Raw genomic sequence first — 25,919 nt, forward strand, 5'->3', positions numbered from 1 at the left:
TATTTTTATATTTTTATTAGTATTAAATTATTATAAAGTATATTTTTAGGATTGTAATTCTAATCAAACATTTTAAAAATATTTATAATAAATAAATAAACTATATTTAAAACATATATTTTAAAAAAAAGTTAAATTCAAACGTAGTAAATTGTAATATAATCTAACTTAAACTTATTTTTATCTTTAATCATAATTATATATATATATAAATTTATAAAAGATAATTATGATATATATTTATAATTTTAAAAATTATATATAAAATTTTTAATATTATAAATATATAAATAATTATTGTCTTCCCTATCTAAAATTTTTCACGTCCACGATTTCGCACGAAGTAACCCAATGTAATGCAGCAATACTGTCTACTATGGGTTGATCTCCTAACTTCTTTTTTCTCTTAATTTAAATTAAATCTCAATCATCGATTTTTCTTCCTCATATCTTAATTAATAATTATTTATCTTAATTTTATTATTTTCAATAAATTTAAAATATGTGTTAAAAGAAGCATGTCAAAGAGTATATTAAAATAAACAAAATTATATACAGTGGTATATAGTTGAGTAATATAAGCATATTGACAACGGATGATACATACATACGAAGGAAAAGACTTAATTAAAAGACGTAAAATTCACTTCACAACAATGAAATAATTTATAATTATTCTATTATTTTTGTGTTGTACTTTAAAATGTTGATAATAAATTAGTATAACAATATTAACAAGCAATGAAATTTGATGGTATGTAATGATATTACCATATTAATCAATACTGCGAAAAAGAAAATTTATATAAAAATAGAGTGGGTCCACAACACGAGTCTCCCGGTTAGATTTTGTGTATTTACTACAGAACCGTAAAGAATGGTGATTGATTGTAATAAGATATTAGAGAGCAGCGCAGGAGAAAAATATTTACTTTGGTTGGTTGGTTCTTTGTTTGACCATTGATTTGTACATGGCTTGGATTCTCATAATTTCTTCAATCCCTCTTGTATGGATCATTTTCCTTTGCATACATCTCCTTCTACCTCGCGTCTTCTTCACCAAACGTTTCGCGCAAAACGGTATGCTTCGTTTTTCATTTCGCCTCAATTTCTCTCTCTCTCTCTTTCTGCCTCAATTCGCTTCCTTTTCAGGCAGAGTATTCCGGAAGAGAAATGTCTTGTTGGTTATTGCTCATCCCGATGACGAATCCATGTAAGTTCCTAACCGTAAACGCTGCGTTTCGTCGTTTTCAACATTACGCGTGTCAATTGTCAACCATACATCATCGCGGGTCAGCGAGTAGCGGTTATTTTTTGTCTAAATGTTATTTCGAAAGTTGTAGATATTATAGAAAACGGTTGAAACATGTTGTATTGTCAAGTTTAATTCGATTCACAACGGTGTCACTGACCAGAGACAAAATTGGCTAATAACTTGTGCATACATCGAGAGGATATTTGTAATCTGTTGTTAGAGAATTTCCTATCATTCTGTAATGTTAGCTAATTTCTTTACCCATTTTATTGGAATCGTGAATTAAACGAACTGTAACCCTCTCTCTGATATTTGATTCATCCCATCCTATTGTTCTCTTGATTGGGCCTTGGGCTGGACCCATCATTCTGGAATTCAATTTATTTAGTGCGTGCGTATCTTCATTTTCCATAGTTCTTGATGCATGAGGCTTGTCCACTGCCAATTTTACATCTTCATTGCTGCCATAAGGCTAAATTGCTTCTCTGATACAACAACAAAACCCTATAGTTGTAGAATAGTAGCTAGAAATTGGAAATTTGGAATACCTGGAACATCTTCAGGATTTTATACGTCATTCTACTGAGTCTGAGGTTAATCCTGAAGACTCGGTGATGAAAGATCTTGAAGGCTAAGTTACTATCCTAAATTGTACAAAAGTGCATCTTTGTTAACTTCAGAAATTGTGTGGTGTCAATGTGACTTTGTTAAATTTATGCATCGTTGTACTTTTCTTTTTTGCGTGTGTGTGTGTTATAGCTGTGCTATAATGATTGCTTTTGAAGTTTGAAGTATATGTTTTCAAATTTCTGCAATAAGATTTCACACCATCTTGAAGTTTTGTTCAATTTCTGCAGGTTCTTTACTCCAACTATTAATTTTCTGACTTCAAAGGGGCATAACGTTCACATACTTTGCTTATCTATTGGTGATTAGCTCTGGACATTCTGTTTTTGTCTTGTAAATTATAGCAGTTATGGTACATGTGTGTTTATGTTGATGTTTTGTGCCTTTTGTATATGCCAATTTAGACTCTTCTTTTCTTGTCCATCTCTCTATTTCCTGTTTCTTGTAAATTTAGAGGATTACCTTTGAGTTCCCTACAATCAAGTGTCCATTATCCATTATTATTATTATTATTATTATTATTATTATTATTATTATTATTATTATATAATAATAATAATACATATCTCAGTCCTTAACAGTCTTTAATTAATGGAATTCTTTTTTGGGTTAAAGTTTTTGATCCCTTTGAAATTTCAGATTCCTGATTTAGTTTATGCAAAAAAAAAAAAAAAAAAAACTGTTCATTTTTAGCCCCTCATTTATTTTTATTCATCAATATAAGTCCTTGGGAGGGACTATAGGCAAGAAAAGGACAATATTTAAACCAACAGGAACCAACTTTGATGAATAAAAATAAATGAGGGACTAAAAATGGGAAAAAATATTTTGTAGGGATTTAAACCAGAAATCTAAAATTCTAGAGGGACCAAAAACTTAATTAGCCCTTTATTTTTACATATAAAGATTTTGGGCAAGTAGTCCATCTAGAATGTCGGCTATGAGATTTTCTATGCCACAAAATCAAAGCTTCAAGTTTAGGCTCTAAGAAGGATTCTAAGTTTACATTTCAGTCCATTAGATAGTTTTAAATTTGTATTATTTGTCTGTAGGTGATGCAGATGGAAAAGGAAATATCAGAAAAAAAGAGCTTTTTCAGGCTTGTGTAGCCCTCAAGGTGATTTACAAGATGGCATAAAATAGTTGTGATTTCATACATAATATCAGAACGCCTCTTTACATATTAAACATTGACCCTGTCTGGTAACTGTTTAACTTTTTTCCTTAAATCACTTAGCAGTCGTAGCTTTCCAATCTTAGAACATAAATTTCTAGGGAAACCTGGGGAGACTTTCCTTGATTATGTTCTATATATAAGTTAAAGATGATAGCCTCTGTCTAAAAATTTAACTAGCGTGTTGTTTATATCACATGTTAGAAATAATAATAGAAAATAAAGAGTTGTTTTTGTGGGAGTTGGTATGAATTGTGGGACAGTTCACCAAAAAAATAAATGCATTGTGTGAGATTATTATTGTGTAACAGCCTAGTATTTAAAGGGTTATTGTTATTTTGTCAATTTAGTATGTTAATAAAAGTTATGTAATGGTTAAGGATTACTCTATTATAATTAGAGTACCAATTCATTCATGTAACTGAGTGAGAAGAACTATACAATCTCCTGAGATTTTTCAGTCTCCTCTCTAATTTTTCTAAACATGACATTGGAAATTGTGTACCCCAGGTTCCAATGCAACAAGTGAAGATTTTCAACCATCCAGATCTTCAGGTGTTGATCCAATAGGTCTCTGGAAGTCATAACATTTACTATTACTTCCAAATCTTACTGTTTGTTCCTTATATTGCCCATGTTTAACTTGTTGTGATACCTAGGATGGTTTTGGTAAAGTTTGGAACCATAGCTTAATGGCGAAGATTATTGAGGAAGAAACAACCAGTCGCTGCATTGATATGGTAAGATTGTGCTGCCCTATGCATCCTTTGGCAGACTAGTACACCCTATGCAATTTATATCTCGTGAAGCCCCCTTCTCACTTATCACTTTTCCCCAGATTATTACCTTTGACAACTATGGTGTCTCGGGTCATTGTAATCATCGTGATGTGCATTATGGAGTATGGTAAGTTGAACTATTAGTAGTGATCAATATCAAAGAACTAGAATTGGAAACATCTGAACATATAATAGCATGTATCGATAAGCTTATTTCAAGGGAAATAATGGTTTGTTTTTTTACATGCTCTCTCAAAAATCTGACAAAAACAAGCGGTTACTTATTCAAAACAAGCTGAACCAAAAATGCATTTACAATTGTACAGTTTGAGTTAATGAGTTGTAATGGAAGACACTGTATACTATAAGCTCATTGCCCCACCGTTTACAATGCTAAGAAACCCATTTCAGCTATGTGGTGTTATTTTGTGCTTGTTACTGTTAGGAGCAAGCAGCTTAGTTTGTTTACTTAAAACACTTCAATAATCAAATAACCTTGAACAACTTTTCTAATAACTGTCAATAACTTTTTAAATACTGAAATTTTGTTTTAAAAGCTCGTTCAAGCTGCTGTGTAGTGGTGTTCAAATTATTAAACTTATTAAAATATGATTGATATTTGATCATGCATGATTCTTATAGAAAGTGTTTAACTATTTGTTTCAAAGGAAAGGCAGGGAAGGGAGGGGAGGGGTTAGAAAATTTGTTTGATTGAGAGGAGGGGAGGAGAGGGATTTTAATGAAGGAAAGATAATTCTTTTCTTGTTTGGTTTACAAGGGGAGAAGTTAAAAACCAATTTACCTTTTTACCCTTATAAATATGAATTTAAGAATACAAGGACATTACTGAAAATATTTTAAAACTCATCCCCTCCCCTCTAAATCTGCCAATATTAGAAGCGAGCTAAAACTAAATGATGAGAGACTTTGCTCTCCTCTCTTCCTAAAAATTGAACCAAACAAAAAAAGTTTATAAAAAACTCTCCCCTCTCCTCTATTTCCCTCCAACCAATCACTATGTAAATGTTTTATTTTTTTTTGTTTATTGGGCCTATGGTCTCACAACTGGTCCCAAGCCTGGGAAAAGGAGTTGTGCTAGGCCCTTGGCTGCTCACGTAAAATTAGTGGATATCACAAACATGGATCACTCAACAGATTATTTATCCTTGAGAAATTGGTTTTTAACCGAGTCCAATGACATGATGTAATTCATGTAACTAACCTCACCTAGTGGGATAAATCTTTTGCTGTCGTAGCACGCCTTCTGATTGATAGAATTGTGGGTTCTTCAACTCTCTAGCACAGTAAGAAAATGAAAGATTATCAGTTAAGTGCATGAGGACATCATCCATGATATATCTAAGTAGACTAATCACATTATTTTCTCTCATTCTTATGCTGCTGTCTCTTACTGAATTTTTTCCCCTGTCGTAAATAGCATGCTACTACATGATCCTCAAAGGGATATTGAAGTTTGGGAACTTGTATGTATTTGCTATCTTAGGTTCTATTTTCTTAATTTGACCGATTATTTATTAGAACTCTTTCAAATTGTCTTATTCTCATGGGATGTCTTCATTACTTTTAGGTTAGCACCAATATATTGCGCAAATATAGTGGTCCTGTTGATATCTGGTTGTCCGTGTTTATGGCCATGCTGCATTCAAATGGAACAGTGCAGTGCCTGGTAAATGAACATTCTCGTAGGAGCTTTATTGCAATGGCCCAACACTCAAGCCAATGGGTGTGGTATGCATGCTTTATCTTACTATTATTATAAAACTGTAGACTAAATATCTTTTCTTGAAATGTGCAAATATTGTTCAATGTGGATTTTCTTCCTTAAATCTTTGTCCTTGTGCCAATATTGGAATTCACCACACATGACATCTATGTGATAGATATTTAGAGACTTCAACTGAAATTATCTTTTTTCTCCATCTAAATTCATTTCCGCAGGTTCCGCAAGCTTTTTGTTGCCTTGTCCAGTTATACCTATGTAAACACTCTAAGAAAGGTCTAATGATGTTGCAATGATGAAGTAGTTGTGTTGCTTGCGAGATCAGCTTTCATTTGTCGCAATCCTGCTCTGTATCTATCAACTTCCTTCCGGGTTCAAGCTATATACATTATGTGGACTGTACCCTTGGGCTAAAGCAACCTTTCACTTTCTCATGACATGATTGAACGGAATCAGAACTATTTTTCTTCCAATTATCCTGTGTGCATATGTTCATTAACAGTGATCTAAGTTTGTCAGATTTTGTTTACTTAGTTTTCAATTCTTTGTTTCGGTAAAGTAGCACTATAAATATTCTTTACCACCGATTTGTTGGCAAATTTAATAAAATTATTCCTTTAGTATTACAGTTCCGTGTAGTTGGTTGTTTTTCAAGACTCAAATTAATTGGAACATGTATTTTGAAATCGAATCAAACTGGACAACCAGTGAACCGGTTACTAGATCGGTTCAAATAAACCACAAAACCAGTCTATAAAAAAAATTGGTCAAAGAATCGTTAAAATCGATAAAAAAAACAGATCATGAACTAGTTAAAAATGGGTTCACAATAAGTCAATGGTTTTTTTAATACAATATTTTTTTGGAATTTGTGTCTACAAAACATAAAATCAATATAAAGTATTTGTCATTGTCTTTACCATTCTTAATATAAATATAAATAAATTTTGATATGTATCGTTAAAATTCAAACTTAATTATTACAATATATTTGATTTGAACTTTTATATATATTTTAAATGTTTTATGGATCAATTTGATATAATACAAAGAGTGACTGAGAAACATTTGAAGTGACAATTAGTCTCAAGATGTTTTTTTTTTTTTTTTTTCCCGTAGAAGGAATCTATTACAAAAGGAAATGGATTCTATAATGAGGAATAAAACATGGAAATTGGTAGACCTCTCATCAGTTCTAAATCAATAGGTTTAAATGGATTTTCAAAGGGAAAATAAACGTAGATGGAACCATTTATAAGTTTTGGCAAGATTAGTTGAAAGGTTCACAAAAATGAAGGAATTGACTAGTTTGATACATATATGCACTGTTAGCAAGGACCACATCCACTAAACTGCTTTCAAACTTTCATTTACTATGACTTAACATTTTTTACTAATTTAACCTAGTCCACATGAACTTTTGATGAGTTTGAGTTTAACAAAGTACCTAAATGTATTTTAGAGATGAGTTTGAATTATCCTTTAGGTTATTGTAATTCGGTCCATCATCATATTTTTAATAATTTTAAATAATTATGTATTAATAATATGACGTATTAGATTAATAAATCATGTTTTGCGCGACATAATATTATATTTAAATTGATATTAATTATCTTCAAATATATTGTAAAAATATATCTTAATTTTTTAATTTCATAGTTTAACTAAATATAATACTAAAATTAATATATTATACTAACAAGTTAAGTTGCCTAGTCTTGTCTTTATATTTGTCAAGTTTTGATTGGGTTGAGTTCGAGTTTGTAAAATTTGGCCTAAAATCCTTTTAGTTGAATAGGGACACAAATAAACTCATTTCATAAATACTAATACTTCTATTTATAAGCTTGTCATTCATTAAATGAATGTCAAAACTGTATTTTTAAATGAAGAATAAGATGAAGAAGTATATATGACACTAATAGAAGGATTTGTGGTAAAATGTCAAAAGGATAAAGTATAAAGTGTGTAAATTGAAAAGATCATTATATAACTTCAAGCGAGCTCAATGATATCAAAAGTTTTAAAGTCATGCTATCTAATGGATTTAAATTAATTGAACCTAACTTGCATGTATTTGTCAATGAATTACTATGTTATTATATATATTTATTATGTTTGTAGCTATTCAACCTTATTTCACATTGGAAACATAAATAAAATGTATCACACTCCCTTTTACATTTTTTCCTTGTTTGCGCAAGTGAAGTTCAGTTAAAGGTTTGTAATGGTCATGAGACCTATATCTGTTAAACTACAGTTGGATACCATGTTCTTATGACATCGAAACTTTGGATATCTTTTTTTATATGTCTAAGTTGATTTATGATTTATTTATAAATTTAAATTGTTTAATATATAGACTTTTGTATGCCCTTTGAAGTGCAAGTGAATAATGAACTTTGGTTTTAGTATTTTTATTATTATTGACATTTAATTTTATTAAATTATTCTACTTGAGTTTGAATATTGATATGTAAATGTTTTGACTTTTGCATTAAAAAATGAAAAAAAAAAAAGGATTAAAACTTTCAGCAATCAGGAAACCTATGACCTATTTTTGACAGAGAAGTGATTGAGTAGCAGCAACGTGCTTACCGAAAACATAATTTAATAATAGTAAAATAATAAAAATAGAAAACTACGTCCACATGTTGTGTGGAAAGTTGCTCATTTAACCAAGTTTTATGTTTTCCATTAGATTTGTAGGGTTGGATCTTGATTTTCTGCAATTCAAAATTGAACAATCATTGAAAAATAAATTAAAAAAATGTACGATGGAAGATTGAACAGCACGTCTGCAAGGTTACTATATAAGGAGCAGGTACGTGATCCATCACAAGACCATTTTTAATCACGTTCATTTATGTTAGTAATTATACTTGCACTTTTTTTTTTAAATTACACTCAATATTCTCTAATTTTTTATTTTTTATTTTAATGAGATCTCTTAAAAACTAAAAATAATATTATATTATTTTTTACTCACAAATAACGTTGTGATCTTTACTATATTGTAACATTTTTTCAACTTAAAATTTTTTCGATATAAATAACTAAACAACCAAGGGTATTGAGTGCACTCGAAAAAACAATGGACGAGTATAATTTACTCATATTTTAAACAAAACAAATTGACGAATGACGAGAGATTTAGCTGCAGAGAGGAGATTCCTTTTTCTTCTTTTGGTAGGACCCTTCGTCTCATCAGTTATTAGTTTTGCATTTGCTGCCATTTATTTGAAGACAGAACTTGCGTGGCCTTATTATTCAATTAGAATTAAAATTTATTTTGATAATATGTATAAATATATATTAATAACATATAAGTGTATATTATTAAAGAAAATTTCAATAATACAAAGTGTATATTACTAAAATAAATCTCAATTCAAATTTCAAAATAGCACGCGCCTAATAAATTATTACTTTTTCGTATATTTTATGTAAGGACGGTAAAATGGGCTGATCCATGAGCTGGGTCGTTGGCCGCCAAAAATTGGCAAGTCGGGCAACATTTCAACCCGCCAACCTGTCTTGCCAAACCTGTCAATTCATCGGGTCAAATAATGGACTGGTCCGTCACAACCCACTAATCCGCATAAGTAATTGGATTTCAGTTACTTGTATAATAATGAACTTGTTTTGTGTACTATCAAAAAAATTTAGATTATTAGTAATTTGTAAGTTTATAATTTGAATTTGATTTTGGTGTAAGTAAACTAATTTTTATTTGATTTTATTCTAAATTTATAATTTGTTTTTGTTGAACATATATTACGTATAATATGTATGCATTTTTAATTTCATATGATTATATTTATTTATTTATAACAATTATTTTTTATTTAAATGTAAAATATATATTTTTTATTTTTTATAATTTTTTTTTATGATATGCGGGCTACTATCCCGGCCTATCTTTAAGCTGGGCAGGGAAGTATTTTCAACCTGTTTTTATCGGCAGGCCGGGCCGGCCTGTCCAAACGGCTGACTCGTTTTGCCACTACTAATTTTACGGGTGTGAGATACATCACGTGCAGACGGTGCAGTGCAGCTTCTTTCAACTTTTTCACCCATTTTTGGAGCTTTGCATTTAATAAATGTACGGTCTAAACTTGTGGGCTTAAATGATACATCAAAGACTTGTATTTTCCCAAATTGCATCTTTCAGATGCACATCACACCCATCAACAAAATGATGCCTCTAAGCTCATATTTTATCATAGCACTTTTGTTTTCATTTACATCTTCAGCAGATATTCAGGAAAACTTTGTTCAGTGTCTATACAATTATCCTCAAAACGCTACCTCAATCTCCAAGGTTGTTAACACCCAAGCCAACTCCTCATACTCCTCTATACTACAATTTTCCATTCAAAATCCTAGGTTCTCCAACGCAAGCTCCAAACCCCTTGTCATAGTCACACCACTGGCTGTTTCCCACATTCAAGCCACCATAATATGTTCCCAACGCCATGGCCTCCAGATCCGAACTCGAAGTGGGGGCCATGATTACGAGGGTCTCTCCTACGTTGCCAAGGTTCCTTTTGTCCTCATTGACCTCATCAACCTTCGAGAAATCAATGTGGACGTAGAAAACAGCACTGCATGGGTTCAAGCTGGGGCAACTGTTGGTGAACTTTACTACAGTATTAGCCAAAAAAGCACAACACTAGGCTTCCCAGGAGGTGTGTGGCCCTCTATGGGCACTGGTGGCCACTTCAGTGGTGGCGGCTATGGATTCTTGATGCGTAGGTACGGTCTCGCTGCTGATAATATAATTGATGCACACATAATTGATGTCAAAGGCAATGTTCTTGATAGAGAAGGCATGGGTGAGGATCTGTTTTGGGCCATTCGAGGAGGTGGAGGAGCAAGCTTTGGAGTCATCGTGGCTTGGAAGCTGAAACTAGTTCCAGTTCCATCAACTGTGACGGTGTTCAAAGTTCCAAGGACATTGGAACAGAACGCAACCGAGATTATCCATAAGTGGCAGCTTGTGGTGAATAAACTTGACGATGGCTTAATGATTAGGATCAACATAGAAAGAGTAAACTCAAGTCAAAGTGGGAAGCCAACAGTACAAGCTATATTTGAGTCCATGTATCTTGGAGGTGTGGATGAACTCATTCCCTTGATGCAAAAGAGCTTTCCAGAGTTGGGTTTGGTCAGACAAGACTGTACTGAGATGAGTTGGATAGATTCCGTTCTCTATATAGCTCGATCTACAAGTGGTCAACCCCGTGAAGCTTTGCTGAATAGAACTGGTATTGGTTTGCCATTCTTCAAAGCAAAATCTGATTATGTGAGAGATCCTATTCCTGTTGTTGGTTTACAGGGGTTATGGTCCTTGTTTTATGAAGATGAAGCTCTAGCTGCTTTTATTCAATTCACTCCTTATGGAGGTAAGATGGATGAGATTCCGGAATCTGAAATTCCATTCCCACACAGATCTGGAAATATATTCCATATTCATCACTTGGTGCGTTGGCAAGAGGAAGGGGATGAGACAGCACAGAGGCACGTGGAGTGGATTAGAAGAGTGTACACTTATATGGAAGCTTATGTTTCAAAGTCTCCTAGAGCTGCATATGTGAATTATAGAGACCTTGACATTGGTGTAAATAACGATGGGTACACAAGCTATAGCCAAGCCAGCATTTGGGGTCTTAAGTATTTCAAGAACAACTTCAACAGATTGGCAAGAGTGAAGGCCAAGGTTGATCCTCTAAACTTCTTCAGAAATGAACAAAGCATACCTCCTCTTAAGTCCAAGGGACGCAAAACGCAAATAGAAATCCTTGGAGCTGCAAATGCGATTATAAAATAAGCTGCTTATTTTGTTATTGTTGGTTATTTGAAAATATAGAATGCTGGAATGAGTGGAACTCTAAGATATTGACCGTTTATTGAGCAACATTGCAAGTTTTTATTCAGCAAATAACTGAAAGAAAGATGCTAGAATAACAACTAACAAACTAGTGCCTAAAAAATAGTAGAAAAAACAACTTTATCCTATCAGTCAACATGACTTATTTTCCTAAAGAATAGCATAAAAATCTGATCTGCAGTTTGTTAATTTCCAATCTGATCTGTAGTTTGTTAATTTCCAACAGTCATTCAATCAACAGTTATTTTACATCAATTTCTGTTTAACATCTAGATATGGAAAGAGAGATAAGTGATATAATATCATCGGGAGAGATGAAAAGAAATAATAGATGTGGATGAAGTATATAATATATATGGATAGATATCCACGTATATTACTAGAATATCTAATGCAGCATACAGAAGTAATTATATTTGGACATCCACGTACGAGGTAAATACTCTATGGTGTTAATGCAGTAAAACTTTTCCTTTATTTTTTACTGCTATAATTATTTATGGTTGCTTGTATTAGTGGGTAAAGTTCTGCAGTAATTATGTTTACTTAGTGCAGTAGATAATATCTTGTTAGGTTTCTGATTTTAGGCAAATCTACACACTTAATGATGATGGGAACATGTGTTTTACTGACAGCATTTATGGGCTCTATGTATGGCTGTCATTTTTCATGTATTTGCCTTATATATGAATGAAAAACAAACAGAATAGTATGGTTGTTCAGCAAATACGAAATTGCTCTGTTCCCTAACCTTTCCTCTTCTCTGTTTTATGGTTTGTATGGTTTTTATGTTTTATGCTTCCGCTGCCCATTGCTTGTCTTAACAGTGGTATCAGAGCATTGTTCTTATAGGCTGTGGGTCTAAAAAAAATTGAGAGGAGAAATTAAACACTTGTGAGTGAGTGATAAAATGGCTTCGGGGAATAATGGTGTATTTGCTGTTCCTCAATTTTCTGGGGAAAACTATCACATATGGATTGTCAAAATGAGATCATGTTTGAAGTCTTTTGGCTTATGGGAGTATGTAGATCAAGATAAGGAAGTTCCACCATTGAGGGCTAATCCTACAATAGCTCAAATGAAGCAACATGAGGAGGAGACTTTGAAGAAGGAAAAAGCTGTCTCATGTTTACATTCAGCTTTGACAGATGATGTTTTTACAAGCATTATGCATTTGGAAACAGCAAAACAAATATGGGACGAGTTGAACGAAAGGTATGCCGGTGATGAACGGGTGAGATCCATCAAACTATTGACTCTTAAAAGAGAGTTTGAAATGCTGAAAATGAAGGAAAGTGAATCAGTCAAGGAGTACACTTCAAAGCTGTCTCACTTGGTGAACCAAATGAGATTGTATGGAGAGGTGGTCCATGACCACAAGGTAGTCGAAAAAATGTTGATCAGTCTACCCGTAAAATTTGAAGCCAAAGTTGCTGCCATTGAAGAGTCATGTGATCTTAAGAAACTAACCATTTCCGAAATGGTCAGTAAATTGCAAGCTCATGAGCAAAGATTCTCCATGAGAATGGATGATGTAACTGAAGGTGCATTTCAAGCAAGACACAAGGGAAAGCAAGCTGGTCAGAAAAATCAAAAGAAGCAAAATTATAAAGCAGTTGGTGACCAAAAGGGGAAAACGAAGATGGATGGGAGTAGTGAATCTGCAGCAAACAATCATTTTCCTCCTTGTTCTACATGCAAAAGAACAAATCACTTGTCAAAAGATTGTTGGTATAAGGGGAAGCCTCAAATCCAATGTAACATTTGCAAGAAGTGGGGACATAGAGAAAGGTACTGCAGATCCAGGCAGAACCAATCTCAACCACAACATGCACATCAAGTTAACTTCACCGATCAGCAACTCCAAGATGAAGAACACTTGTTTATGGCTGCTCAAACAAGTAGTTCAGGTTCAAATGATGTATGGTATGTTGATAGTGGGTGCACAAACCACATGGCGAGGGACTCAAGTCTTTTTACTACTTTGGATAGGGCTGTCCAAACCAAAGTTAAGCTTGGAAATAGAGATATTGTACAAGCTGAAGGAAGAGGTACAGTTTCTGTTCACACTAGCAAAGGTCCTAAATTTATTCATGATGTTTTATTTATTCCTGATTTGGATCAGAATTTGCTAAGTGTTGCTCAACTAATGAAGAGAGGATATTCTCTTTCATTTAAAAACAATGGTTGTATCATATTGGATTCAAATGATTCTGAAGTTATTAAGGTTGAAATGTGTGATAATAGCTTTCCAATCAGTTTAAATCAAGTGAATGAATCAGCTCTTGTTTCCAAACATGATGATTCTGTTTTATGGCACAAAAGATATGGTCACTTTAATATGGGTGCTTTGAAATTTTTGCAAACTCATGATATGGTGAGAGACATGCCTATGATGGGTATTATTGATGATTTATGTGATGCTTGTCAATTGGGAAAAATGCATAGAAAGTCTTTTTCATCAACAAATGTCACACGAGCAAAGGAAAAATTGGAGCTTATTCACACTGATTTGTGTGGTCCAATGAGTGTTCCTTCTCTTAGCCAAAGCAAATATTTTCTTCTGTTTATTGATGATTTGACAAGAATGACATGGGTGTATTTTTTATCAAGCAAAGCTCAAACTTTTGATGTCTTTAAAAAGTTTAGAGCCATGGTGGAGTCTCAAAGTGGCTGCAAAATTAAAATGTTGAGATCCGACAATGGGAAGGAGTATACATCTAATGAGTTTAATGCATTTTGTGAAGATATGGGCATTGTTCATCAATTGACAGTAAGTTATACTCCTGAACAAAATGGAGTTTCTGAGAGAAAAAATAGAACAGTTATGGAGATGGCAAGATGTTTAATTGCTGAAAAGAAATTGCCAAAATGTTTTTGGGTTGAAGCTGTTTATACAGCCGTGTATCTTTTGAATAGGCTGCCAACAAGAGCTGTTCAAGAGAAAACACCAATTGAAGCTTGGAATGGAGTGAAGCCCACTGCCAAACACCTGAAGATTTTTGGATCTATTTGTTATACTCATGTTGCAGCAGCAAAAAGATCCAAATTAGATGACAAGGCTGAAATGGGAATTTTCTTAGGCTATGCTGCAAACTCCAAAGGTTACCGGGTGTACAATATGAGGTCAAAACAGATTGTGATCAGCAGGGATATTCAAATTGATGAGAATGCATACTGGAATTGGGAAAATAATGAAGTTCAAAGGAGCACAAAAACAGAACAGTTGACAACCAATTTTGACCAGGAGCAAGCTACAAATGAGAATAAAAGTCAGATTGCTGAATCTGATTCTCCTGTGCTAAAATCCAAGTCTTTGGCTGAAATTTATGAAAAATGCAATTTTGTTGTAAGTGAGCCTTCTTGTTTTGAAGGGGCTTCAATGCATGAAGAATGGAAAGATGCAATGAAGGAGGAGCTGGCCATGATTAACAAAAATGGCACTTGGGAACTTACTTCAAAGCCCAAGGACAAACATGTGATTGGCGTCAAATGGGTTTATAGAACAAAATTAAATCCGGATGGTTCCATCCACAAGCACAAAGCAAGGCTTGTTGTGAAGGGGTATTCTCAAATGGCTGGAGTCGATTATGGTGATACATTTGCGCCGGTTGCTAGGCATGAAACAATTAGATTAATTGTTGCATTAGCGGCTCAATATGGATGAAAAATCTTTCACTTGGATGTTAAATCTGCTTTTTTAAATGGAGTATTGCAAGAAGAAATATATGTTGAACAGCCTGATGGTTTTATTGTTGCAGGTCATGAAGAAAAAGTTTCTAGGCTTCATAAAGCCTTGTATGGGCTGAAACAGGCTCCAAGAGCTTGGTACAGCAGAATTGATTCTCATTTTCTGCAAAATAATTTCAGGAGGAGCCAAAATGAGCCTACTCTTTATGTGAAAGATTGTGGCAATGGAAAGAAAATTGTGGTTTCTCTTTATGTTGATGATTTGTTGATTACAGGTGATGATGTTGATGAAATTGAAAAGTTTAAAATCAGCATGTTGCAGGTTTTTGAAATGACAGATCTTGGAATGATGAGGTATTTTTTGGGGATGGAAGTGCATCAGATTGATGATGGAATTTTTCTCTCACAGAAAAAGTATGCAAATGACTTGCTGAAAAAATTCAAATTGGAAAATTGTAATCCTGTTTCAACTCCACTTGCTGTCAACGAAAAGCTCTCCAAGGCTGATGGTGATGCAAAGGCAGATGTGACTCAATATAGAAGTTTGGTTGGTAGTCTTCTTTATTTGACTGCAACTAGACCAGATTTGATGTTCTGCAGTAGTTTACTTTCAAGGTTCATGCATTCACCAAGTTTAACACACTTTGGTGTAGGCAAAAGAGTGTTGAGATACTTGAAAGGTACTGCTGACTTTGGCATTTGGTATAGCAAAAGTGATGGAAAGGTTGAAGGTTTTGTTGATAGTGATTGGGCTGGATCTATTGATGACTCTAAGAGCACAACAGGATATGTTTTTTCACTTGGTAGTGGAGTATTTTCATGGAACTCTAAGAAGCAAGATGTGGTTGCTCAATCCTCTGCCGAGGCTGAATATGTAGCTGCAGCAGCAGCCTCAAATCAAGCTATATGGGTCAGGAAAGTCTTGACAGATTTGAGTCATGTGCAAATGGAACCTACTGTGCTATGGTGTGATAACAAGTCAGCCATTTCAATTGCTAAAAATCCAATTCAACATGGAAGAACCAAGCATATCAATGTCAAATTTCATGCTATAAGGGAAGCTGAGAAAAATGGAGATGTTCAGTTGATGTATTGTAGGTCCGAGGAGCAATTGGCAGACATACTCACTAAGGCCCTTCCAAGTGCTAAGTTTAATGAGCTAAGAAGCAAGTTGGGAGTCCTTAAGAAAAGTTTTAAGGAGGAGTGTTAATGCAGTAAAACTTTTCCTTTATTTTTTACTGCTATAATTATTTATGGTTGCTTGTATTAGTGGGTAAAGTTCTGTAGTAATTATGTTTACTTAGTGCAGTAGATAATATCATGTTAGGTTTCTGATTTTAGGCAAATCTACACACTTAATGATGATGGGAACATGTGTTTTACTGACAGCATTTATGGGCTCTATGTATGGCTGTCATTTTTCATGTATTTGCCTTATATATGAATGAAAAACAAACAGAATAGTATGGTTGTTCAGCAAATACGAAATTGCTCTGTTCCCTAACCTTTCTTCTTCTCTGTTTTATGGTTTGTATGATTTTTATGTTTTATGCTTCCGCTGCCCATTGCTTGTCTTAACAGAAGCTCATCATTTTTCTCTAATTTTCTCCTTGTTACATCATAACACCAGTCATTCAACAAAACCAATAAGGGTAATACTGCATAGCAAGTAGCATTACTTTTGGTCACATGTGGATACACAAACAGGTTGGAATTGGGAAGCAAAATACTTGTCTTGGAATATCTAAATTAGTGGTAACTATGTGAGATACGTGGCCTCAAACAGGAAGATACGCTCATTGGTTTTATGGCACTGTCGGCAAATTAAAAAATTCACTTCTTTCAACACTAGTAAGTTCACATCATGGTGCACAGATATTGACCTTTCTCCCCATTTCTAGAATAACATATATCCGTTTGTTTTACAAAAGTTTTGGTGGGCCATGTTTCCGTCTCATGGTTTTCATGATCGGTGTTGTTTAGGTTTCTATTGATGCAGAGTATTGGTTTACTGCTATGTACCATTAGGTGTTCGGACTACGTATTAAAAGTTTGTAATAACTTATGCATCTTATTCATTAATTTACTTTTTATTCTTTTAAATAAAGGCAAATGGCTATCTATGAAATTCATTCTTGGTGTTAAACCTTGTACCGGAATCTTATGGTGTAGTGTAGATACTCTAAAGTAAAATGGTGAAGTATTTGGTAATCCGGAACGTGAAGAACAAAAAAGGGTGTAAATAGCAATACCCGGATAAAACTAAAACATTAATCTTATACAAAGGCCCAACTTAAGTGGCAGTCCTATACATACAACACAGATGATATATTGACCAGGTCTTCACAAACTATAATTATCTAAATCTAGAGCATTCTTTTTATGTCAAGTAGGATTTTCTTAGCAATTCAGAAACTATATTATTTTTTTAACAGGGTTGATCATTAATTTATTTGATGTCTGCACAAACTTAGATCGTATTTGCTTGTGTTGGCCTGTACTTTTCCGGAAACATGACTTTGATTTTGCTTAACGATGCAGCAACATCAGTCATATTCATTCGATCTTCAGGAAAATCTGCACAGCAATTCAGGGCTATTCTATAAATAGATGAAATAGATGATATTATGTCATCAGCACGATGTTCTTCATCCTGTAACAAATTGGAATCCACAGTTCGAGTAATGGCATGGGGTAATGATTCACTAATCCAACTTTTCAAGCTCAATCCTGCAACAAACAACTCATCTGTTGGCTTCTTTCTTGAGAATGTTTCCATCAACATAATCCCAAAACTGTATACATCTCCTTTTGGAGAAATAGTCCCCTTGGATCCAAACTCTGCATGCCAATCCAACGTTGATTAATTTTTCTTATAACATGTATAGAAGCTCAAACATAACATAAATTGAAGTTCAAAGTTCAAACATAAACTCTTATTGAAATAACTGAAAGCTCATATCCATTCCATTTGTTTTAGAGAAATTGAATTGAGTACCAATGTAGAATAATTATGTACCAATGCAGGATAATTACCTGGTGCAATGTAGCCAAATGTTGCCATGGTCTTAGTATATTCTTGGGATTGTCCTTCATCAAGAAGTTTGGCAATGCCAAAGTCACTGAGATGAGCAACCATGTTTTCATCCAATAAGACATTACTAGGTTTTACATCGCAATGAACCACAGTTGGCGAAGCACCATGATGCATGTAATCCAATGCAGAAGCCATATCTATCATTATATTTAGCCTTTGCAAGAAGTCTAAACAATAGTTATGAGAATACAACCATTTTTCAAGGTTCCCATTGGACATGAAGTCCATTACTAAAAGCTTGTAATCAGCATTTGAACAACTACCAATGATCTTAGTAAGATTTCGGTGACGCAGATTGCGCATTACTTCACATTCTACACTAAAGCTCCTTGATCCTAATTCAAGGTCCAAATTAAATAATTTGACTGCAACAACCATCCCATTTGGAAGTATACCTTTGAAGACAGAGCCAAAACTTCCCTTACCAAGCAAATTACTCTCATCAAATCCATTGGTTGCCAGTGAAAGTTCATTGTAGGAAATAATTCTTGTTGCTAGTAAGTTCGATGAACTTATTTCAGCAGGATCATCAACTTGATTCTTTCTTTGACGCCTTTTCAGAAGAAATACACATAAAGCAACCAAAATGGTCGCCAACATCACAGGCAATAGGAATTTCAGGAAAAACATATGCGCATTTGACTTTTTTCTCTTCATTTCACTGCATGGAGGGACTTGTAATCTTGCATTTCCACAAAGTGCTTTATTGTATTTGAAAGACTGAGCTGTGAAATTTTCAAAAGGTCCAGAGTTTGGAATCTCACCTTCTAACCTGTTATATGAAACATTGATAAAATTGAGATCACGAAGTGACTCCAGGGATTTTGGAATCATGCCAACCAAATAGTTTTTTGATAAGTCCAAGGATGTCAAACTTATCAAACTACCAACTGAATCAGGAATATTCCCCTCCAATTTATTATGTGCTAAGTTGAGAGTTTGCAAATTTTGCAACCCTATGATGGCCCTTGGAATGCTTCCTGAAATCTGATTCCTAGACAGATCTAACAGTATAACAGCCTTTAAATTCCCAACATCAAGTGGAAGAAATCCAGTTAAAGCATTGTCAGATAAGTTGAGTTCCAAAATGTCTCTGAGACTCCAAAAAGAAGAGGGCACTTTGTTCAGTTTGTTTGAGTTCAAGTAGAGCTTTCTTAGAGAAGTAAGGTTACCAAAGCATGTTGGGATCACTCCAGAAATTTGCTTATTTTCAGTTATATACAACTCACTCAGCCGCTGGATTGCACAAAGTTCATCAATGATGCTTCCTTGTAGTTGGTTGTTTCCAAGACTCAAATATTGAAGAGACTGCAAACCACTAATTGTTGTTGGAATTGTTCCACTCAAGTCATTGTGGTACAAACTTACTATAAACAAATTGCTTAAATTTCCAATTTCCGATGGAATTTGGCCATCAATTTGGCAAACATCAGCCATGAACTGCTCCAAATTGGACATGTTTCCAATTGATTTGGGAAGGTTTCCATGCATTGGATTCCCTGATATTTGAAGAACATTCAAAGAACTAAGGAAGCTTAATTCTATAGTGGAAGCATCGGTGGTTAAATTATTGTACGACACATCCAACTCCTGAAGGTATCTCAAATTCCCAAAAGAACTGGGTATGACTCCATTGAACTTATTCAGCTTCAAATCCACGTAGTTAAGCTTAGAAGCATTGGATAAGCTTCTTGGAATATTTCCACCAAGTTGGTTTTCGTACAAATACAGTTCTTCCAAGTTTTCTAGGCCAATGTGTGCTGGAAGAGATCCTGAGAGGGAATTACTTCCCAAATGCAAGTAAGTTAATGATGACATGTTAAGGATATTTGAGGGAATAGATCCATTTAAATGGTTGCTTCCCAAAGTTAAATTCGCAAGCATAGGAAGATCACCAACCTCCTCGGGTATAGAGCCTGAAAGAACGTAATTAAATTTATACCAATAATACAAATAAACACATATTTAATCTTAAATCATGATGAAATTGAAGGGACAAAATTATTTAAGAATTAAGATATGCTAGGTATATATGGAAAGAGTGGTATACCTGTGAAGGAGTTGTCAACCAAGTATAACTCTTGAAGCATGGTACAATTGCTAATAGATCTTGGAATGCTTCCCACAAATTGATTATTTGACAATGCCAACATTTGTAGGAATGGAAGTTGATGAAACATCTCTTCTGTTAGGCTACCCTTCAACTTGTTATTTTCCAGGCTGAGTACTCTCATGGAAGATATGTTAAAGATAGATAATGGGATTTCTCCTATAAAACACACCAGCTTTATAATATTAATATATGCTTTGAGCCTCTAAAAAATCCCACTACAAAAATTATGTGGGTCAAATTAGAATCCTTCCTAGGAATAGTATTCTGTTAAATAACTCCACATCTGGTTGGATAAATTCATTGGAAATTCTTACTTTTCATTTCGAAACTTAAATTATAATATAAAACTAAAAATAAGGAAATTTGGAAAATAAAAGAAATTATATATATGGAATTTGTTAACATACTTAGAAAGGTTATGTTATTGAGTAAAGTTTACTTAAAATAAACCTAAAGGTATAACTTATTAATACACTCTTTTTAAATAAGTGTACATTAGCACCAATTGTTTCTCAATAAATTTTTTTTAAGTAGAATTTATAACTTTTATTTTCTTAAAATACATTTAAAGAGTAATTTATTAAAATATTTTCTTAAAAAACAACTGAGCATGTATTATAGGCTAATATATATATATATATATGAGGAATGTTCAAACGACACCAGTGTAACTTTTACTAAGTGTTACACCACTCAATAACTTTATATTAATTTTGAATTTTGAAAATCTAACTATTAGATTGAAAGTTCATATCTCTTAGATCATATATATCAAATTTTGTTAAATTTGAACAACAACTTGAAGGTAATCAAAGTGTTCATATTTTAGTGTATTTTGAAATGAATATATTACGTCAATTTTGTTTTATGAGAATGAAGTATCAAATCATTTTGGATTAATATAAAATTTTGTATATATGATCTAAGAGATATGAACTTTCAATCTAACGGTTAGATTTTCAAAATTCAAAATTTAATATAAAATTATTAAGTGGTGCAACACTTAGTAAAAGTTATACAAGTGTCGTTTGAACCCTCCTATATATATATATATATATAGTTGTTACTTATTAGATGTCTACTCTAATGCATGAGTATATTTTAAAAATTATATAATATTTTTTAAATTAAAAATGAAGGACTGTTTTTTTATCTAATTAAACAATAATGAAATTAACTATAGTGACTATAAAAAAGACTTTGGGAGTTCATAATGGTATGTTTATATCATCTTTAAAAAAAATATCTTCTTAAAAATAAAATTTATTTTAAAACTAACATACAATTAATAAAATTAGAACACAAAAAACTTGCATAATAAGATTAAAAAAAATTATTCATCCAAATTACAATAATAAAATTAGAACTTAAATTTAAAATTTTATATATTTTATTATAATTTTCTATCACTAGTTCGACTACGGTAATTTAATATGGTAAAAGTTTAAAATACTTAACTAACATCTCAAGAATTTGTGTCTTTATTTTAATATGTAATAACAAATTTCTAAAAGCATTATTTTTCAGGATTGGTACAAAAATAACAGCCTAACTTTGATATTGGACTAATTTTTTTGTCCACAGCGTCGACGATCTTGACAGTTCTATACTTCTATTACATCCATCTTGATCAACTACATTACGTGGGTCCTATGACTCCTATATCTGTATCTTTTTTTAATTTTTTTATACACTTCAAAAGAGCAAAAAAGGTTTCACAATCTTTCACCTTTTATCCTTTTTTTGTTGATGACCTATTATCAAATCTATGTCAATTTTTATGTTGTTTTTTTATTCAAAAGCAAAAGTTATACACTCCTTCGCCTTTTATTTTAACAGTATTGTTTTTGTTTGCGGCCCTTTTCTTATTTCTTATTTGATTTATCTTATTTTAATCACTCAAATATAATAAAAAATTTAAAATTAGAAAAAAGAATTCTAATCAGATTTATAGATATTATTTAAAATTTTGTACATTAAAAATTATAATGCTAATATATTGTATTCAAATATAATAAAAATAATTGAATAATATGGAGAAGTGTTTTTATTTTACTAATGATTATCTTATTTGAATTTTAGCGTTATTTAGAATTTTCTATTTTCAAACGTTTCTAAGGTTAATATTTTGTGTTTAAATACAATATATATATATATATATATATAAACAATATATCAAAAATATATTTTATTTAGATCAGGTGCAAACTTGAAAAATCACCCAATAATAGCAAGTATATACATGTGTATGATTAATTTTGTAGTATATATTAACAGTTTTTTCATCCAACATGTAACTGGAAATTTTATTAACATGATTAAATTGAAAACATATGAATGTATTAGATCTGATGGTAAGATGGAAGTAATATAAACAAAATATTATATTTAAGTTAAGGAAGATAAAGTGGGTCAATTCAATTAAAGTGATGTCACTGATGTGGAGGTTGATTCATAAAAAAAAAAAAAAAAAAAAAAAAGTAGAACAAAATGACCTAAAAAAAAGGAGTTTGAAAAATGTCACACCTTAGTGGTAAATTGGTAGATTAATCCATTTTAGCAGGTTGATAGATTAAAAATAATAAATTGATAAATTGATTCTCTTTCAATTCATCCAAATTTTAAAATAATCATAATTGATGAATTCAATATATATAGTCACTTAGACATATGATTTTATTATTATTTATAAAATTTATTAAAGGATTATATTTTTCATACAAAAAATTAAAATAATATATATTTATATTAAAAAATTATATATGAAAATGTATTAATAGAAAGAAGTAATTAAAATAATATATTTTTATTTTATATAAAATGAGAATAATTACTTAAAAATAGAAATGAGTTTGTGATTTTATTTATATATCCAATCTAATTCACCAAAAATAGACGGATCAATTCAACGAATTCAACCCACGTTGTGATGTTTAATTCTAACTTTTTATTCTTGTCTTTTGTAATTCTTATCATGATAAAAACAAATTTAAAACTTTGAAAATAATATAAGAACTAGGAAGACTTCAATGCAAATTGAATCCAGTAGAATATATAAAGCAAAGAATTAATATGATGAAATTATATTATATGAAGATATATAAAAGGAAAGGAAGAGCATACCTTCCAAGTTGTCTTCATCAAGATAAATGGAGTTTATCATAGGTAAGTTTCCAATGTCATCTGGTATGCTTCCTCTGGTGAACCTGTTTTGTGACAAATCTACATCTGTCAAAACTTTGCACTGGTTCCAAACAGATGGCAATTTACCGGAAAACTGGTTGAAACCTAGATAAAGTATTTGAATTTTTGGAAGTCCATGACACAAGTTTGATGGAAGAGAGGCAGATAAATTGCTGGAGCCAAGTTCAATGTCTTGTAGCACTGAGTTATTGAAGATTGTTGATGGTACGGAACCAGAAAGTGGATTATTTCCCAGATACATTGTTCCTAATTCTGGAAGCTCACCCATCTCTCTTGGAATGCCTCCTTTATTTTAATTTCACAAAACAATCACCCACTGAGAAGTACTTGATGTAGAGACAAAGTTTCATACATTTTTTTTTCTTTATAATTAAAAGACAAATTAAGCTTCATAGAACGCGTGAGAACATAACGAATGTAAAACAATAGATGATGAAAAAAATGTAAAACAATATTAAAAATGGGACCCAAGACTTCCGAGAAACTAAGTTGATAAATCCATGTATATGGGTTACTTCACAATCACAGATATTTTTATTTTCTAAAAAATTGAACCCGTGACTTGATGTGGCAAGCAGCATCGACCTCTCCATGCATCATTAATAAACAATAGGAAAATGGTAAACATATGCCCCTATTCTTGGGGTGCATAAAAGAAAACAAAATAAACAGAGACCTTTAATTATTAATTTTATAGTAAACAATTAAAATCATATTAATAGTAATTTTTTTATTGGTATTTTATATTGTATAGCCATTGAACTTGATAAAAAAAATTAAAAAAAATTAAAAATAATGAAAAATAAAAAAAAATGGTTTGAAGAAAAAGCAAATTTATTAGCACAAAAATAACTATAGTATTATATATGGAAAATTTATTAGTTTTGCTTGCTATAAAAGAAAATAAGAGGAAAATTTTCAAATAATACCATAGTATATCAAGTAAAGCTGTCATCTGCTGGGTTTTGGAGGATCTTGAAACTAAACCTCATCTACTAGTCTATCACGTTGCAAGTTTGAAATGTTTTACAAGTGAAAAAATAAAAATAAAAAGGAAAGGAGAAGGTGAAAACTACTTTCATAATTATCTGCAGATAGCCATAAAAATAATATATTGATCGAAATACATTACCTGAAAGAGAGTTATAAGATAAACTGATTCCTTCGAGGGAAGATAGGTTAGAAATAGTTTTAGGAATAGTCCCCGAAAGACAGTTTGAACCCATTGACAAAATCCTCAAGTGGGTCATTTTACCAACTTCAGCTGGAATGCTTCCTTCAATGAAATTATCGTCCCAAGCCATGATCTCTAGCATTGTGAGATTGGAAATAGATTTAGGAACAAAACCACCAAACTTATTATTTCTAAGGTTCATGTATCTGAGTGCAGATAAACCTCCAATCCATGCGGAAACATTTCCACTAAATTCATTGTTGCTCAAGTTTAGTAACTTCAACCTACGCATGTGAACTAGTTCCTCTGGCAAGTGACCATGGAATTTGTTTCCACCGAGGTCGAGTTTATTAAGGAAGGTGAGGTTGCCCAAGTGAGGGGGTATGGTGCCACTAAGAGCCATGTCACCAAGACTCAAGGTCCTAACCCTCCCGTGGTAAGCATCACAAGTGACACCAACCCAGTTGCATAAAGATGATGAGGCAGACCAATTATGAGTGAGGGAAAAGTAAGGGTCCCTAGTGATGGAGGATTTGAGAGCAAGAAGTGCATACTTATCTGTGGTCAAGTTAGTTCCACTGAGAGCTAATGTTAAGCAGTGGAATGAAAATGTGATAACCCAGAAGCATGACCAAAGTAGCTTCACCATGTTCCTAGGTTAATTGGATTAATCTAAGAACTAGTACTTCCCAAATAGCAGAGTAGAGTACCTCATTATCAATCTTATTAATTTGGTGAGAATCAAGTCAATGATTTTTGGCATCCATACGTGGATTCTTTCTGTGGGAGGCATAAGAATTGGTGTGGAAAGCTAAAGGCAAGTTCAAGGAAAGTGCATGAATAGTTTTCATAAAGATTTGACGGGGACTTAGGTATCAATTATTTTAACTCCATACAATGCTTTTTTCTAATTAAAATGAAGTCATTTTTTAAAATATACATTTTGTATATTTTATTACTTATTAGTTGAGAATTAATTTAATGTCGGTAATTATTCACTAACAACATTCTTGACGTTGATATAAATTATTGGTGAGATATAAAAATGATGATGTTATATAATATATAATGTTGACAATTAACTTAATATATTATTATTTAATGTGTCATTTTAACATATTATTAATTATTATATCAACACCAACTAAGGTGTGATAAAATATATAAAA

General features: G+C 32.4%; 3 protein-coding genes across 3 annotated transcripts; 2 read left to right on the forward strand and 1 right to left on the reverse strand.

The window, feature by feature from the left end:
* Nucleotides 1–873: 873 nt before the first annotated feature.
* LOC109813222 (uncharacterized) lies at nt 874–6,202 on the forward strand. Its single transcript, XM_020377375.3, has 10 exons — nt 874–1,080; nt 1,153–1,213; nt 2,113–2,183; nt 2,935–2,999; nt 3,567–3,611; nt 3,716–3,796; nt 3,895–3,962; nt 5,274–5,319; nt 5,424–5,584; nt 5,795–6,202. The coding sequence occupies exons 1-10, from the start codon at nt 972–974 to the stop codon at nt 5,856–5,858; spliced, it is 771 nt and encodes a 256-aa protein (XP_020232964.1). The 5' UTR covers nt 874–971; the 3' UTR covers nt 5,859–6,202.
* A 3,386-nt stretch (nt 6,203–9,588) lies between these two features.
* Nucleotides 9,589–11,514, forward strand: LOC109813237 (tetrahydroberberine oxidase). The gene has a single exon (XM_020377398.3). It carries the CDS (start codon nt 9,754–9,756, stop codon nt 11,410–11,412), a length of 1,659 nt encoding a protein of 552 aa, XP_020232987.2. The 5' UTR covers nt 9,589–9,753; the 3' UTR covers nt 11,413–11,514.
* A 5,905-nt stretch (nt 11,515–17,419) lies between these two features.
* LOC109813233 (uncharacterized) lies at nt 17,420–25,588 on the reverse strand. The gene is made up of 5 exons (XM_020377394.3): nt 24,709–25,588; nt 23,496–23,861; nt 20,310–20,528; nt 18,199–20,175; nt 17,420–18,003 (listed from the first exon to the last, which is right to left on the reverse strand). Exons 1-5 carry the CDS (start codon nt 25,397–25,399, stop codon nt 17,633–17,635), a joined length of 3,624 nt encoding a protein of 1,207 aa, XP_020232983.3. The 5' UTR covers nt 25,400–25,588; the 3' UTR covers nt 17,420–17,632.
* Between the last annotated feature and the right edge of the window lie 331 nt (nt 25,589–25,919).

This window comes from Cajanus cajan, chromosome 2, assembly GCF_000230855.2.
Source record: "Cajanus cajan strain Asha chromosome 2, NIPB_CcT2T_4, whole genome shotgun sequence".
Classification (NCBI taxonomy): domain Eukaryota; kingdom Viridiplantae; phylum Streptophyta; class Magnoliopsida; order Fabales; family Fabaceae; genus Cajanus; species Cajanus cajan.